Below are 15,466 nucleotides of genomic sequence, written 5' to 3'. Positions count from 1 at the left end.
TACAATTACACCCTTTTGGGTGTAAGAATTTCGCGGAAAGAGGGTTCTAGGCATTTTCTATTTTTTTCAACATGGCACATTTCCCAGGTTTGTACGCTAGTTACTTGATTGTATGTCTGTCTCCTCCATTAGAGTCAGCATACAAATGCTGTCTTAAGTCATCTTTGGCTTTTCAGTACTCAGTGTCAGGCCACAGTTGAATTGACTTGTCCACGGGGGTCCTAAAAGATTCTCTGGGAAGGGCTGAAGAAGTCGGAAGCGGGAGGGAAGACCTCGGATCCATTGCCAACGAGAGGAATGCTGCACAGGTGTGCCAGCCACGAGGGTCGCAGAGCTCCAGACCCAGGTAAGAAATGTCGAGACCCACTTCTTACCGGCTCCTGTCCCTGTAGGGTCGCTTCCGGGAGGGGGCGGGGACAAAAGAGGAGGCGTGCCGGCACGGAGGCCGTTTACAACGCACCAGACGGAAGTGTGCCAAAGGTTTTGGTGCAGCCGCTTCCGGTCCGGGTAAAGGCTGCTGAGGTACGCTGCATGGTCTCTGTCTTGCCGGGACAGCCTCCGGAGGGCAAGTCAGCAGGTCAGGAAGCTAGCACCGGCGTCTGGATTCAGAAGTGTGGAGTCTTGTGGAAAGATCGGAAAAACGACCAGGAACTTGAATACGATCTAACCTGTGTTTCCGAGGGGGTAACTTCCACGAGGAACCCATCTGCCCTGGTAACGGCCAAAGAGGAGATGGCGCCAGTCAGGGAGCGGCCGTGGCCGACACAGTGAGGAAGCGCGAGGGCGGAGCAACCGGAGGAGCCTCGGGAGAAGAGCCAGAGCCGTCGCTGCCGCCACCACCTCTACCACCATGGAAGGAGCAAAGCCGACACTGCAGCTCGTGTACCAGGCAGTGCAGGCGCTGTACCACGACCCAGATCCCAGCGGAAAGGAGCGCGCCTCGTTTTGGCTTGGGGAGCTGCAGCGTTCGGTGAGGGGCCGGGAGAGGCCGTTCTGCGCCGCGGGGCAAGGGCTGGATAGGACCTAAGCTCGAGCTGGAGTCCAGCGGTTGGCCTCGTGAGGTCTTCCTTGGGGAGGAGCTGCTCCCGCGGGGTGGGGCTGCGAACCTACATCGCCGCCGCTTTTCGGAAACTAGTTGCACTGGTCGGTCGCGAAGTGGCCCTTTCCCCTCCCCGTAGAATGTGATTTGTAAGTCCTATACTTCTTGCTTGTGGCTTCGATCTGTTCCTCTTAAGTTTTACACTTGCTGCTACTTGTTTCTTAGGCTTTGCTTTTCCGTTTTGTCTTTCTTCAACCAAATCCAATCCCGGTCTTTATCTTCTAAGGATGCTTTATCCGTCTCTCTTCGGTGTCTAGGTGTTACGTCTGGTAATTCCTTTCCAGTCGTAGCTTACATCTTAACTGTTCTTTGCTGCTTTTCACTCTAGTTTGAGTATTGTATTCTCGTAGCTTCTCAGGTTTCTGGATCCTTATCCTCGTGAGTTTTTTCTTGTGTTTTGGAGTGCAACATAAAAAAGAAATCAATTCTGGTTTCAGAAAATCTTTGCAGTTCTCTAATCTTATCTTTCTCCTGATTTTGACCTTCTCTATAAGATATAGATATCAAAGCTGCCTTGATTATTACAGATAATTGTGTCTGCGTCCAGTGAGGGGATTAATTTATTGGGAGCCTGTCTTTTAATATTCAAATATTTATTTGTTTTTAATAGCAGATCGGGCTTCCCTGGTAGCTCAGACGGCACAGCATCTGCCTACAATGAGGGAGACCCGGGTTCGATCCCTGGGTCGGGAAGATCCCCTGGAGAAGGAAATGGCAACCCACTCCAGTATTCTTGCCTGGAAAATCCCATGGACTGAGGATCCTGATAGGCTACAGGCCATGGGGTCGCAAAGAGTTGGACACGACTGAGCGACTTCACTTCACTTCATATACGTTGTATTTTGTGCGTTTGAATCACGTGCATTATGCTTCCTCCCCTAATTTTCCTACTTAGCCTTGCTTTGCTTTAATTTTGTGTGGGTATGTATACTTGGTGATCTTGTTGACTTTACCTTTCTTATTTTTGCATTTCATACACCTAAGCATATTATAAAATTTGCCCCCTCCCTTCCCATTTTTTTTTTAAAAACTCATACCTAGTACTTAAAGATGCTCTGCCCTTTTGAGGGCTCCTTGGCTGTAAGTGCATAATAAGTATTTTAAAATTTGCTACCTCGACTTTGAATATTACACTTAAAAAAAAAAAATCGGAAACTCAAGTCCTGGATGACCACATGAGAGCAGAAAGGAATTAAGACTCACTGTAGGCTACATAAGAAAATCATTTTTATATGGTCTTATTTGTCGTTATTTAGTTGCTAAGTTGAATTGGACTCTTGCTACCTCAAGAACTGTAGCCCGCCAGGCTCCTCTGTCCATGGGATTTCCCAGGCAAGAAGAATACTGGAGTGGGTTTCTATTTTCTTCTCCAGAGGCTCTTCCAGACTCAGGGATTGGGCCTGCTTCTCCTGTATTGGCAGGCAGATTCTTTACCACTGAAGAAGCCACCAGGGGTCTTAGTGTTTAGTTAGTTTTGTGATCTGGGAAATATCAATAACCTCAGATATGCAGATGACACCACCCTTATGGCAGAAAGTGAAGAAAAACTAAAGAGCCTCTTGATGAACGTGAAAGAGGAGAGAAGAAAGTTGGCTTAAAGCTCAACATTCAGAAAACTAAGATCATGGCATCCAGTCCCATCCCTTCATGGCAAATAGATGGGGAAACAGTGGCTGACTTTGTTTTTTTTGAGCTCCAAAATCACTGCAGATGGCGACTGCAGCCATGAAGTTAAAAGATGCTTTCTCCTTGGAAGGAAAGTTATGACCAACCTAGATAGCATATTAAAAAGCAGAGACCTTACTTTGCCAACAAAGGCCATCTGGTCAAGGCTATGGTTTTTCCAGTAGTCATGTATGGATGTGAGAGTTGGACTATAAAGAAAGCCGAGTGCTGAAGAATTGATGCTTTTGAATTGTGGTGTTGGAGAAGACTCTTGAGAGTCTCTTCGACTGCAAGGAGATCCAACCAGTCCATCCTAAAGGAGATCAGTCTTGAGTGTTCATTGGAAGGACTGAAGCTGAAACTCCCAATATTTTGGCCACCTGATGTGAAAAGCTGACTCATTGGAAAAGACCCTGATGTTGGAAAAGATTGGAGGCGGGAGGAGAAGAGGACAGTGGGATAAGATGGTTGGATGGCATCACCGACTATGGATATGAGTTTGGGTAGGCTCTGGGAGTTGGTGATGGACAGGGAGGCCTGGCATGCTGCGTTTCATGGGGTTGCAAAGAGTTGAACACGACTGAGCGACTGAACTGAACTGAGTCTCTTATTACAGCCCTGCATCTTCACCATTATCATCATTATCACTGTTTACAGTCAGTCAGGTCCCAAGAGAAACAGATGCACACTTGAAATAGGTTAATTTGAGAAGGGTTTGTTTTATAAAGGTACTATTTATAAAGATACAGATATAATGTGCCATTAAAGTGTAGAAACCTAGAGCCAAACAGTTAATAGCCCTAAGCCATAAGAAATAAGATAGGGAGTGGTTACTTCTTGAGCTCTCAAGAGGAGTATGGAGTTGACTGCCTTGAGAGGAATGGTAGTTTTCATTTGAAGGGCCCTAGCCATCATGAGGTGATTTTGCAGGGAGGAAGTTGGAGGAATAAATATCTACACCTTATTCTCCTGACTTCCTCTTGGGATACCCCATTGGGCAAACCCAACCCTGAACTAGGAGACTCAGGAACCTGTTGATCTTTTCCATAGAGGTCAAGCATACTGGGGCAGAAAACATGGTAGTGAAGAGTGGAAAAGTGGGCCTGGAAAATAGCACAGTCACACATCATTTTTAGTCATCTTCAGCGTCTGGATTGACAATTCAGCTAACACATTGGCTTCTTAATTCCCTTACTTCTTTTTCTCAGTCACCTGGTCACATAGTCACATCTTGGATCTTGTCATTGCTAAAAAAAAAATCACCAACCCTCCAAATCACTGACTCACGCGTTGAGCTCTAATCACATTACCCACTGAAATTCTTCTATTTTGCTGACTCAAGAATCTCAAATAATGTGATACAATACCTTTTGGTTTTTTGAAGTCTTACATAATTTTAATTTTTATAAAAACTAAGGTTATTAACTATTGTTAGCTTAATAACAAGCATTATTATTGTTAAAATAGTTTTAAACCAGACTTCAAAAATTTTCTAAAAGTTATAAAATGGGAATAGTTTTACAAGATTTTGGATAAAAAGACAGCAGTCTTATATAGACTTTCTCTTATGAAAGATGAGGATTTAGGCTCCTTTCACTTCTTTATACCCCATTACTCTAACATAGGTATACCACATTTTTGGTCATATCATTACCCATTGTGAATCATGAAACATATATACCATGATAATTTCTTTTTTGTGCAACTTTTGTGATAATTTTTTCTTTTTTTACCGTTTGCTTTATTTTCTGTGTATCTACAGTAATCCATCCCAAACTCTGTTAGTAGGTATAAATATCCTCTTAGTATGTTCACACTGGTAATCTGTTTCCATTATTGTTGGAAGAAAACCTTTCCTGAGAGCCCTCTTATCTTCCTGCTTCAATCTGATCTGGTTGCTCTCCAGGTCTGTTGCATAATTATTGTCCTGGGATCTCACCATCTTAAGAGAAATCCGTTCTCTTGTATTGGATGCACTGAATCCTGGATCCCATCATCTTTTTTTGGATTACTTCCTCATTTGACAGATAATTGAAAAGGGAACCTTCATCTCTTCTTTCTCATTGTCTTTGTTGGTCTTTTTTCTTGGACCACTTTTTTTACTCTGAGAGTTCTCTATAGTCTTCTCCTGGGTGGGGTTGGGGAGCTATAAACTAGGCTGCTGGTGGCATGTGGGAGAATGAGCTGGAGGATGGATCTCACCACCAACCATATAGACTTTATTTAATCTATTTTCAATATGATACTCCCATCCATAGGTGAGCCTGTTGTCCAAAAGTCCCGAGTTCTACTATAGTCTCTCCAAAGTAAACCTTGAGTCTTATGCGATGGTGAGAGGATAGTTATAGTATCCTGGTCCCTCAAGAGTCAGGGAGAAAATCTAGGAAACTAAACTGCTGACAAAGGTTTTTGAACCCATTCCTTTGTTTTCTGTTCCATTTGTTCTGTTTTCTGTTTCTGTCTTCAGACGTACCTCAGTACTTGCGATTCTTGAGCTTTTCTGGGATTTTGCAAATGAGTTAGTTTGCCCCCTTTATTGTTGTTGTTCAGTCATTCAGTCATGTCAGACTCTTTGTGACCCCCTTGGACTGCAGCATGCCGGGCCTTCCTGTCCTTCACTATCTCCTGAAGTTTGCTCAAACTCATGTCCATTGAGTCAGTGATGCCATCCAACCATCTCATCCTCTGTTGCCCCCTTCTCCTCCTTCCCTCAGTCTTTCCCAGTGTCAGGGTCTTTTCCAGTGAGTCTGCTCTTAACATCAGGTGGCCACAGTATTGGAGCTTCAGCATCAGTCCTTCCAATGAATATTGAGGGTTGATTTCCTACAGTTTGCCTGTTGACTTCCGCCATGCTTATCCCTTCTTCCCTCCCAGCTCACAGGCAAATTTCAGCTTTCTCAGACCTGCTCAGAGGATTAACACTCACCCATTAGCTTTCTGGGGCTTCCCCGGTGATGTGGTAAAGAATCCACCTGCCGTTGCAGGAGATGCAGGAGACGAAGGTTCAATCCCTGGGTCAGGAAGATCCCCTGGAGTAGGAAATGGCAACACACTCCAGTATTCTTGCCTGGAAAATTCAATGGACAGAGGAGCTTGGTGGGCTACAGTCCATGGGGTCCCAAAGATAACTGAGCGTGTGTGTGTGTGCGTGTGTGTGTGTGCTTTCTAGTTTTCACAGTTTTGTTAATATTGTTCATGTGTGCATTCTCTGTCCTTGTGGGTTCCCTCCCCTTTGAGGGGAAAAAACTTTTTACTCTAACTTTGGAAGGAACCCTCAGGCAAACTGATGTTTCAGTCAGTTTGATTGAGTTAAGAAGTCTTACTTCGTTCTTGAATTTCATCAAAACCTTATTCCTTTCACTGGCCCTTTTCTTTGTTAGGTATTATATTTTTCAACTACTGTCATTCTCCTCTTTCTCCAGTATACCACCATCCCTTCACGTCTGATTTGAAGAACTTGAGCATGTGTATCCAATTGCTTTTGTCTGATCTCAGTGCTCTGCATCTTATTTTCTGAATTCTTAGGAATCTTGATCTTTTGATTATCCTGTGTCTTGCTTATATCCTCGAACTCCCTCTTTACTGGTTCTTTTTGCATCAGCACTCACAAAGCTGTAGTATCTCAAAGAAAAGCAGGTGGGTTTTTTGAGGGGAAGGAGGAGGGAAATGCTACCTTTGTCTGATTTTATGATTGATTTTTTTCTTACCTTTGTGCTTACCTATTACTTTTTCCCAGTCCTGTCTTCAAATGAAGAAATTAACCCATCTTTTCGAAGCCTAGCTTAAATTCTTTCTGTCTAAAGTCTTAATTTTGATTCTCTTCTGCTGAAATTCATTTTTGCCCCTGCCCCAACACCTAAAGCACTTTAATTGTGTTTATCATATTTTTACCTTTTTGAAAACTTGTTTTGTCTGCCCCAGTAGACTGTATATAATATATATATATATAGATTATATATATTATGTATCAGTTTATATAATCTGATATGCATAGTTGAAGGAATAAACCATGATTATTAAATGATCAAGATGCCTGACACACACAGGTTCTTAAGAATGTTCTTGAACGCATAGCTGCTTGTAGCATCTCCAAAGGGGCAGTTGGATGACTCAGATTTGTCTTTATCTATGAATTTCGTTTATTTTTGCTGTGTTTCTCTAACATATCCATGGGTGACTGAAAATAAACAGTATTACTCAGCCTCCTGTGATGTTCTGTTTTCAGTCTTTTGAATTTTTTAAAAGAACAATCTTTATGAGAAAAGTTTTTATTACCCCCATTTTATACTTTGAACGACTTGAGTACAGAAAAGGAGAACTTTTTGCCACAACTATCCTGTCTTGAAATGATCACTAAGTGACATTTTAAACAAAAAGTGTTTTAGTGTAGTAACAAATCATGCTAGTGTAGTATCATAAGGTTTTAATTTTCACTTTGAAATTGATAAAGAATTCCCTTGTGGTTCAGTGGTTAGGACTCTGTGCTTTCACTGCAGAGGGTCCCAGGGTTCAATCTCTGGTTGGGGAGTTAAGATCCCATAAGCCACATGGTGCGCCCCCCCCCCCCCCCCAAAATCTCCTTTAGTTAAAAACAGAAAATGTGGTAACTAAAATTTTATACCATATAAAGTAGTAGTATATACCATGTAAAGTAGCATCCAAAACTGTATAGTCCCTAAAAAATAGCAAAAAAAATTAAATTGGTAAGGAATAGAATCTACCTGGTTTGTTTCAAAACCACTTTGAATAATAGATGTTTTGAAAAACTATTATCTTTACTTGTCTCAACCCCATACTTTACTAACCTTAGAGCCATTTAGTATAGTTTTAGTGGAACCTAGGGACAATAGATGGAGAAGGCAATAGCACCCCACTCCGGTACTCTTGCCTGGAAAGTCCCATGGACAGAGGAGCCTAGTAGGCTACAGTCCATGGGGTCTTGAAGAGTCAGACAGGACTGAGCGACTTCACTTAAACTTTTCACTTTCATGCACTGGAGAAGGAAATGGCAGCCCACTCCAGTATTCTTGCCTGGAGAATCCCAGGAACGGGAGCCTGATGGGCTGCCATCTATGGGGTTACACAGAGTTGGACACGACTGAAGTGACTTAGCAACAGGGACAATAGATTTGGTATAAAGGTGTAATTTGGATATGGTTCTGCCCACGCAACACATTAGCATCTTTTCTCTCTGAGATTTGTATAAAATAGTCATTTTCAGAAGAATCTACTTTGATGACTCGTAACTTTTTTTCACCAAAATTCTTGGAGACAACTTAGAGCCATGGTTTTCCTTTATGTGATAGGCAGATGTCACTGATATCTTCAGAGTGTTTTAAAAGAAAGAAAATTATTGTGAGACATTTTAAAGGAAACCTATTTAACAATGGACTATTTTGAATACTTAGTTTCCTTTGTTTACCTCTGAGTAACCAAAATGAGTAGAAGGTGTAGTATTGGAAGGAAAGACCATCTCTTTATAGGGCTAATAAACTGTGCTACTCATTTGTTCTAAATTTTTAACTTAGATTAGAAGAAGGAGACTACCTTTATGGAGATAGTCTGTGGATTAGAGGTTATCTCAGAAGTTTCCTAGTTCACTCTAAACTGAAAAGATTGATGAAAAGAATCCAAAGACATAAATCAACTGGAATTGAATCATGCTTTTTTTTTTTTTTAATTTTTATTGAAATACAGTTGATTTACTACATTGTGTGAATCATGCTTTGATACACTAAGTTGGCATTGGTTTATCACATAGCCTTGAGAATTTTCTTCTAAATATATCTGGAAGGTCATGGGTCATGGAGTATCAGTTTCAAACTTCTTACTTCCTAATAATTTTCCTCTTTGGAGTTTCTTGATTCTTTTTAGTTCTAAAACCTAGAATCTTTGATTTTTCCCCTAGCAATGCGGTCATTGATTTGATTCACCTGAAAATCTAGACATCTTTTAATGCTTCTGCTCTCATCTTCCAGTCAAGTGACTATTAAACCTGTTTTTGAAAGGCAGACTTTCTAGAAAATAGAAAATGTTCCGGTATGACTTCTCTGGGGTCAGTTAGTTCAGTGAATATAGGAATACTGTATGCTTTGCATTGCTGGAAAGTGGGAGGATATAAGTGGTAAAAACCAAAGACCTTTCTACTGAATATAATAGTGTACTAGTCTGGTTATGTTGTCTAATATGATTGCCATTACCCATATGGCTAATGTGGCTGTTTAAATTTGAGCTAATTTAAATAAAGTTAAAATCAATTCCTTATTTGCATTGTCACATTCCAAGTTTTGGACAGTGCAAATATAGTCATTTCACGTCCTTGTTGTATTGGAGCTTATGAATGAAGATTTGTGATGGTATTTCAGTGGGCATTATAGTCTATTATCTGGTGACATTCATCTGTATTTTGATTAGTTTATTTCTCATCTTCCCAGGCCTTGGACCAGAGTCGATGGTTTGAAACAGAATATAAAATTATAAGGGTGCCACTACATTTTCTAAAAGATATTTATTTGTCTCCACTGGGTCTTAGTTGCAGCACACAGGATCTAGGATCTTTGATCTTCATTGCAGCCTATGGAATCTAGTTCCCTGACCAGGGATTGAACCCAGGCCCTCTGTTTTGGGAGCACAGAGTCTTAGCCACTGGACCACCAGAGAAGTCCTACTGCTACATTTTCTAACTTACCATTTTAACTATTTTTAGGTATATAGGTCAGTGGTATTAGGTACATTCATGTTGTTGTGCAACCATCACCACAGTATGATCAATATAGTTTTATTTCAGTTCAGTTCAGTCGCTTAGTCGTGTCCGACTGTTCGACCCCATGGACTGCAGCACGCCAGGCTTCCCTGTCCATCACCAACTCCTGCAGTTTACTTAAACTCATGTCCATTGAGTCAGTGATGCCATCCATCTCATTCTCTGTCTTTACTAGAATTTTAAATATAATCATATAAAAACAAACATTTCAAAACGTGCTAAATATTAGAAAGTTAATCAGTGCTACAAACTTAGACAGCATATTAAAAAGTAGAGACATCACTTTGCCGACAAGGGTCCATATAGTCAAAGCTATGGTTTTTCCTGTGGTCACGTACGGATGTGAGTTGGACTCTAAAGAAGGCTGAGCACCGAAAAATTGATGCTTTTGAATTGTGGTGCTGGAGACTTAAGAGTCGCTTGGACAGCAAGGAGATCAAGCCAGTCAATCCTAAAGGCAATCAGTTCTGAATATTCTTTGGAAGGATTGATGCTGAAGCTCCAATACTTTGCCCACGTAATGTGAATAGCTGACTCACTGGAAAAGACTCTGATGCTGGGAAAGATTGAAGGCAAAAGTAGAAGAGGGTGGCAGAGGATGAGATGTTCGTCCATCACTGACTCGATGGACATGAGTTTGAGCAAACTGGGAGATAGTGAAGGACAGGGAAGCCTTGGGTTCTGTAGTCCATGGGATTGCAAAGAGTGGACATGACTTAGTGACTGAACACCAATCAGTGCTATCTCTAGAATTTTTCATCTTCCCAAACTGAAACTCTGTACCTGTTGAAGAATAATTCTCCATTCCCTCCTCTCTTCAGCTCCTGGTAACCCCATTCTGCTTTTTTTTCCTCTATAAATTTAACAACTCCAGGTACCTTATGAATAGAATAATACAGTACAACCATCACCACCATCCATCTCCAGAACTTTTCTCGTATTATAAAACTGAAAAATCTGTACCCATTACACATAGTTAACTGACTCCCCATTTCTCCTCATAGTCCCTGGCAACCACCATTCTGCCTATTGTCTCCATGAACTTGACTACTCTGGGCACCTCATATAAGTAGAATCATACAGTATTTGTCCTTTTGTGACCGACCAGCTTGTTTCACTTTATGCCTTCAGGGTTCATCCATGTTGTAGAATGTGTCAGAATTTCATCCCTTTTTAAGGCTGAATAATAATGTATGTATGTACCACATATTGTTTATCTGTTCATCTGTTGGTACACACTTGGGTACCTTCCACATTTTGGCTATTATGAATAATGCTGTTATGAACACAGGTGTAGAAATATCTTTTGGAATCCCTTCTATTAATTCTTTTGAGTATATCACCAGAAGGGGAGTTGCTGGATTGTATGATAATTCTGTGTTGTTTTTTTTTTTTTAAGGAATTGACACGCTATTTTCTAGATTTTTATAGAATTTTAAACTCTTCCTCCCGCCCCCTTTCTTGGACTACACTGTGTGGCATACAGGATCTTAGTTCCCCAACCAGATAGCCATGCCTCCTACAGTGGAAACTCGGAGTCTTAACTGCTGGACCACTAGAGAAGTCTTATAAGCTCTGTTGAACTTAAAAACAGGTTTAATTCTTAGAAAGTTGAGCTTGCTCAGATTGTCTCTCCTGTATTTCCCTAGCGTGTACCTTGGTACTGAAATATTACCAGAGAGTGTTTTAAACTGGTAAAGTTCTAGAGAGAAGTTTATTTCTGTTTATTGGAAGTTCACAGTACTGCTAATGGGAATAAATTTGTTGTGTTTGGCATGCAGAACCCCTTGAAAGTATCAATTTAATTTTTTCCTCTTTCTGGTTAGACTTCTTAAAATGAAAATATTATGAAATTTGTATTTTTTTTCTTTTGGTAAGAAATTTCTGTTAACAGAGTTTACATGTTTTTTTCACCTTTTTTCCCCAAGCCCATAGCACTCTTCTTTTCAGTTTTTCTCTGTATTAATTGTTACTTGTATTTTCTGTCTCAGCCATTATACATAAGACCCTAAAGCAGAAGAATATACTTAGAACTAGTCCTAAAAAGGTATATATTTTTACATAAGCATTCAGAGTTTTCTAACACTATAATGCATTTTTTATTAAACCTTAAGCTAGATATCTAATATTTCTGTATGATTAAAAAACTTGAATCTTCAGCAGGGTGTTAGTGTAGCTTAGTATGTCTAATAGTACTCTTATTCTTCAGGTTTATATGAGTTGTTATAAAAAAAAACTTGTTCAGATAGGCAGGAATGGAGACCAGTGAGTAAAGGAAATCCATTTCTCATATTTTCGGCTTTTAGGAAACCCTCATATGGGCTGCTCATTTGCTTGAAATGGTTTCAAGCTTGGCATTTTCTACTTTTAAAGCAGGGCTCCCCAGTGTAATTAGTAAGGTCCACAGTGAATTGATTTTCAAGGAATGCATGCTTCAGTCACTCCTAACCCAAGTTGATCTTACAGATCCAGACATCTTTTTTCAGGGCCAGTCTTGAGGGTTAATAGTCACATGTACGGGGGACTGAGGGTTTTTAATTTGGATAGGAATTCTTTATAGTTGTTGGGAAAAAATATTGGTAAAATTTCTCAGTATCATAATATATGTGACCAACAGCTACAGATTTGAGACAAAGTTTATTTTATGACTCAGGACTGTTTGAAAATGCTTGTCCCAGAAACACTGGGATTTAATCAGAAACTGAGGAGACCATAGTGTGCAGTATAGTCATTTGGTCTTATCGAGTCCTCTCATTGAGATCAAGATAGAATGATACATAGGGGCACTATAGTCTTCCAAATTGTCTTGAACAGTGTTTGAGTATTTCTTTTGGAATTTGAGTAGCTTTTGATATTTTAAAGAATTATTTTTAGCCAGGAATCTCTTCCCTCCCATAAGGGAAATAATGTCTTCCTTTTAATTATATGTTCAATTATTATGGGGATGGCTGTGAAAATGTAAATTGACTGAACTTAACTCTATAAATGAGCTTTTTTGCTTCTAGAAAAGTAGTTGTTTATGCAAACATGGGGATTTTATGGTTCTGGGAGCTCACTAAGGGCTTTATGATTATTTTTCACTTAGGCTCTGTGTTTGGAGTTGGGATTTGTTTACTCATTACTGCTGTGGTGGAGGTATTAGCTAAGTTTCATTTCATCATAGTTTCTGTATTTCAGGCCATCTTGCAAAACAAATTATTTTGAAAGATAACAGTTTTAGATAGTGATGGTTCTCTTTTGAGAGCTATAAAATATAAGCTTATAGCTTTTTAATATCCATTCATATCATTTTCTCTCCTCACTGTCTAAGAAAACCATTAGAAAGTAACTTGTGACAGACCTAGCAATATGTCTTAAATTTGTAAAAGTTTCATAACGGATTAGGTACAAAAACTTAAGATAGTTGACTGACTTAAAAAATAAATTACTTTCTCTTTTTCAGGTTAATAAAACTAATTTGTTCTTTACTTGTCTCATGAAAATGATTTTTTCTTGATTTGGGAAATTCTGATTTTCTAGCTCTGTACCATATTGTTACAGGGCATATGTCTAAAATGTTACATTGTCTGGTTGGCAGTGTTTTAAGGGTTCTTTTTGCTGTACTCATACCTAGTCTTCCTCTCCTTCCAGTATACTGTAAACAGTTTATAAATGTATTATTCATTAATTGAACTGCTTTTAAAAAGTACAAAAATCTGACACATTTATGCTTACTTTTCAAATCCCTTTGAAATATTTGTTTTTTTTTTCCCCATTGAAATATCTTTATTTCCAGAATTTCTATTTGCTAGAGCTTTTCTGTTTTCAGGGAAGTATTCTGAGTAATTCTACTTAATTTGAGCAGTTTTTATATAGAATTAACTAGCAGCTCTAATCTGCTTCTGATTTTTGGCAGCTAATGAATCCTTAGGCCCCTATCTGGGTGTGGACTTGCATTGTTAAGGGTCTGCTCATTGATTTCTGTTGATTCAGCAGTTTCTGTTGATAACAGCAGAACTGTTATTGTAGAAATGAGTCTTGGAGCAGTCGTGACTGTTAAAGACAAAAAGGGCAAGTACTTTTAGGATCTGCTGAGTAGTATAATGAAAGACTTGGAGCATGTTAGTCAAAGGATTGCTGGGCCATCCCCTGTTTCATATTCATCACATAGTCATGGAAATATCTTTTGAAAAGACTGATATAAAGGCCTGTTCTGCTACTGCTTTGTGAAATGGAAGATTGGAATTAGTTGCTTAAATGGAAAATGTTCTCTTGTTGCAGCCTCTTTGAAATGTGCTGCTAGTGGGAGCTGCAGCTTCCTCCTGCTGACTCTGAGCCCCAGGCTTCGGTTGAGATGGTCCTTTCAGAAATGTGGAGCTTAGTTCAAGCCTGGATTTCAGTGGGTAGCACCTGGCATCTGTGGCTAGAAAGTCCTATGAAGTGTAAGTGCTTTATTCTCTCCTTGTAAAGAATCCCTTTTCCTTTCTTCTTTCTGCAGCTTAGCAGAGGGGAAGAGCAGTGAGCAGTGTACTTATAGGGTCTACTGTATCAGGATGGTTGCATTTTCTTAATGATTCAGTGATTAAAACAAGATTGCTTGTTGTTTGGATGCCAACAGTTTTTAAACCCTCCTGGAATTCAAAATAAAGGGACAAATTATGATCTCTTAATATATAGTACTGGCAGTATCATCCTGGGTAATTTTTCACTGACAGTTTACTTAGAAGATTGTGATATTCAAGTTTCCCAGGTTTCTTTAGAGGTCACTCTTGTCTTTTATTCTTATTCCAAAGAACAAATATTTGAAAAGAGAGGCACCATTGACCAGTGGGTGGGGCAGCATCAAGATAAATAAGGATGCTTGAAATGAGAAGACAGTTCTTTTTTCACTTTGGTTCCACTTGACACATTTACACAAGGAGCAGTATCAGAATTTTCTAAGACTGATTCTTCATAGAATTGTCCTAGGAAATACATATAGCTGCCATCTTATTTTAGTTTAGTTAAAAAACAAAAAAACTATGATAACAATAAGCATTAGAAGATGCAGATTTTATATTTAGTTTAGTTGCCTCAGATTACCTGCTTTTCTCTCTCTCTTTTTTTTTCTATTACAGAAATACTGATAGTATTCAAAGTAAGGTAATTCTAGAAAAGATTCCCATTTAGGGAAGACTTTTTAAGTTTTCCTTCGCTGAGATTTTCCTGAGATTCTTAAATCTTCAGATTTTGGCTAGGAAAATACTGAGCTTCATTTCATTGCTAAAGCAAAATATATATTGAAAACAAAACCAAACCAAGGCTCCATACGAGAAAGGCAAGCAGAGTTCAGCAAATGAGGACTCTGAATGAAAAACATCTCATCCTTTCACGACCCTTGTTTTCTTTATCTGGAAAGAACTGGTTTGCTTGTTTTCTTTTGCTCTCTCACTTTCTAAACATTGTGGATTCTGTTCTTAACAGATTACTCCCAATCCAGTAAGTATCCCAGCTACCTAGCAAAAGAATAAGCTTTGTGTTGGGGAGGTCAAAGAGATGTTATAGATTTATGAGATGATAGTATCTTGTCATTTGCTTCATATTTAGTCATTTAACATGTGTGTGTATGCTTTATGTCGAACAATTTATGACCCTGTGTGCCATAGCCTGCCAGGCCCTTCTAACCATGGGATTTTTCAGGCAAGAGGGCTGAAGTGGGCTGCCATTTCCTACTCCACGGGATCTTCCTGACCCAGGGATTGAAACTTGCATCTTCTGCATTGGCAGGGATTCTTTACCACTGAGCCACTTGGGAAGCCCCTGATTTAATATATATTTCTTTATATTGCTCTATGGCTAGGGAATTTTTGAAAAATGCAGAAATAATTAAGGTTGTTTTTTCCTTTCTAATCTATTAGAAAAGATGAACAAAGCCCAAATAATTACAATATAAAATACTACAACTGAACTGTTGCAGTCAA

The 15,466-nt window shown here is 39.5% G+C and overlaps 1 protein-coding gene across 3 annotated transcripts in view; it reads left to right on the top strand.

Annotated features, from left to right (window-relative positions):
* Positions 1–491: 491 nt before the first annotated feature.
* Positions 492–15,466, top strand: part of TNPO3 (transportin 3) — a 76,193-nt gene continuing 61,218 nt past the window's right edge. For 2 of the 3 annotated variants that reach the window (XM_043872074.1, XM_043872075.1), the window contains exon 1: positions 492–970. In XM_043872074.1, coding sequence (XP_043728009.1) covers positions 851–970 — 120 coding nt within the window. In that variant the 5' untranslated portion in view covers positions 492–850. Of the gene's footprint in view, positions 971–13,787; positions 13,949–15,466 lie in introns of all 3 variants that reach the window. The other variant, XM_043872076.1, reaches the window with a different exon arrangement.

Source organism: Cervus elaphus, chromosome 18 (assembly GCF_910594005.1).
Source record: "Cervus elaphus chromosome 18, mCerEla1.1, whole genome shotgun sequence".
Classification (NCBI taxonomy): Eukaryota; Metazoa; Chordata; class Mammalia; order Artiodactyla; family Cervidae; genus Cervus; species Cervus elaphus.
The sequence above is the reverse complement of the archived record's forward strand: the minus strand, read 5'-3'. Positions and strand labels throughout refer to the sequence as shown.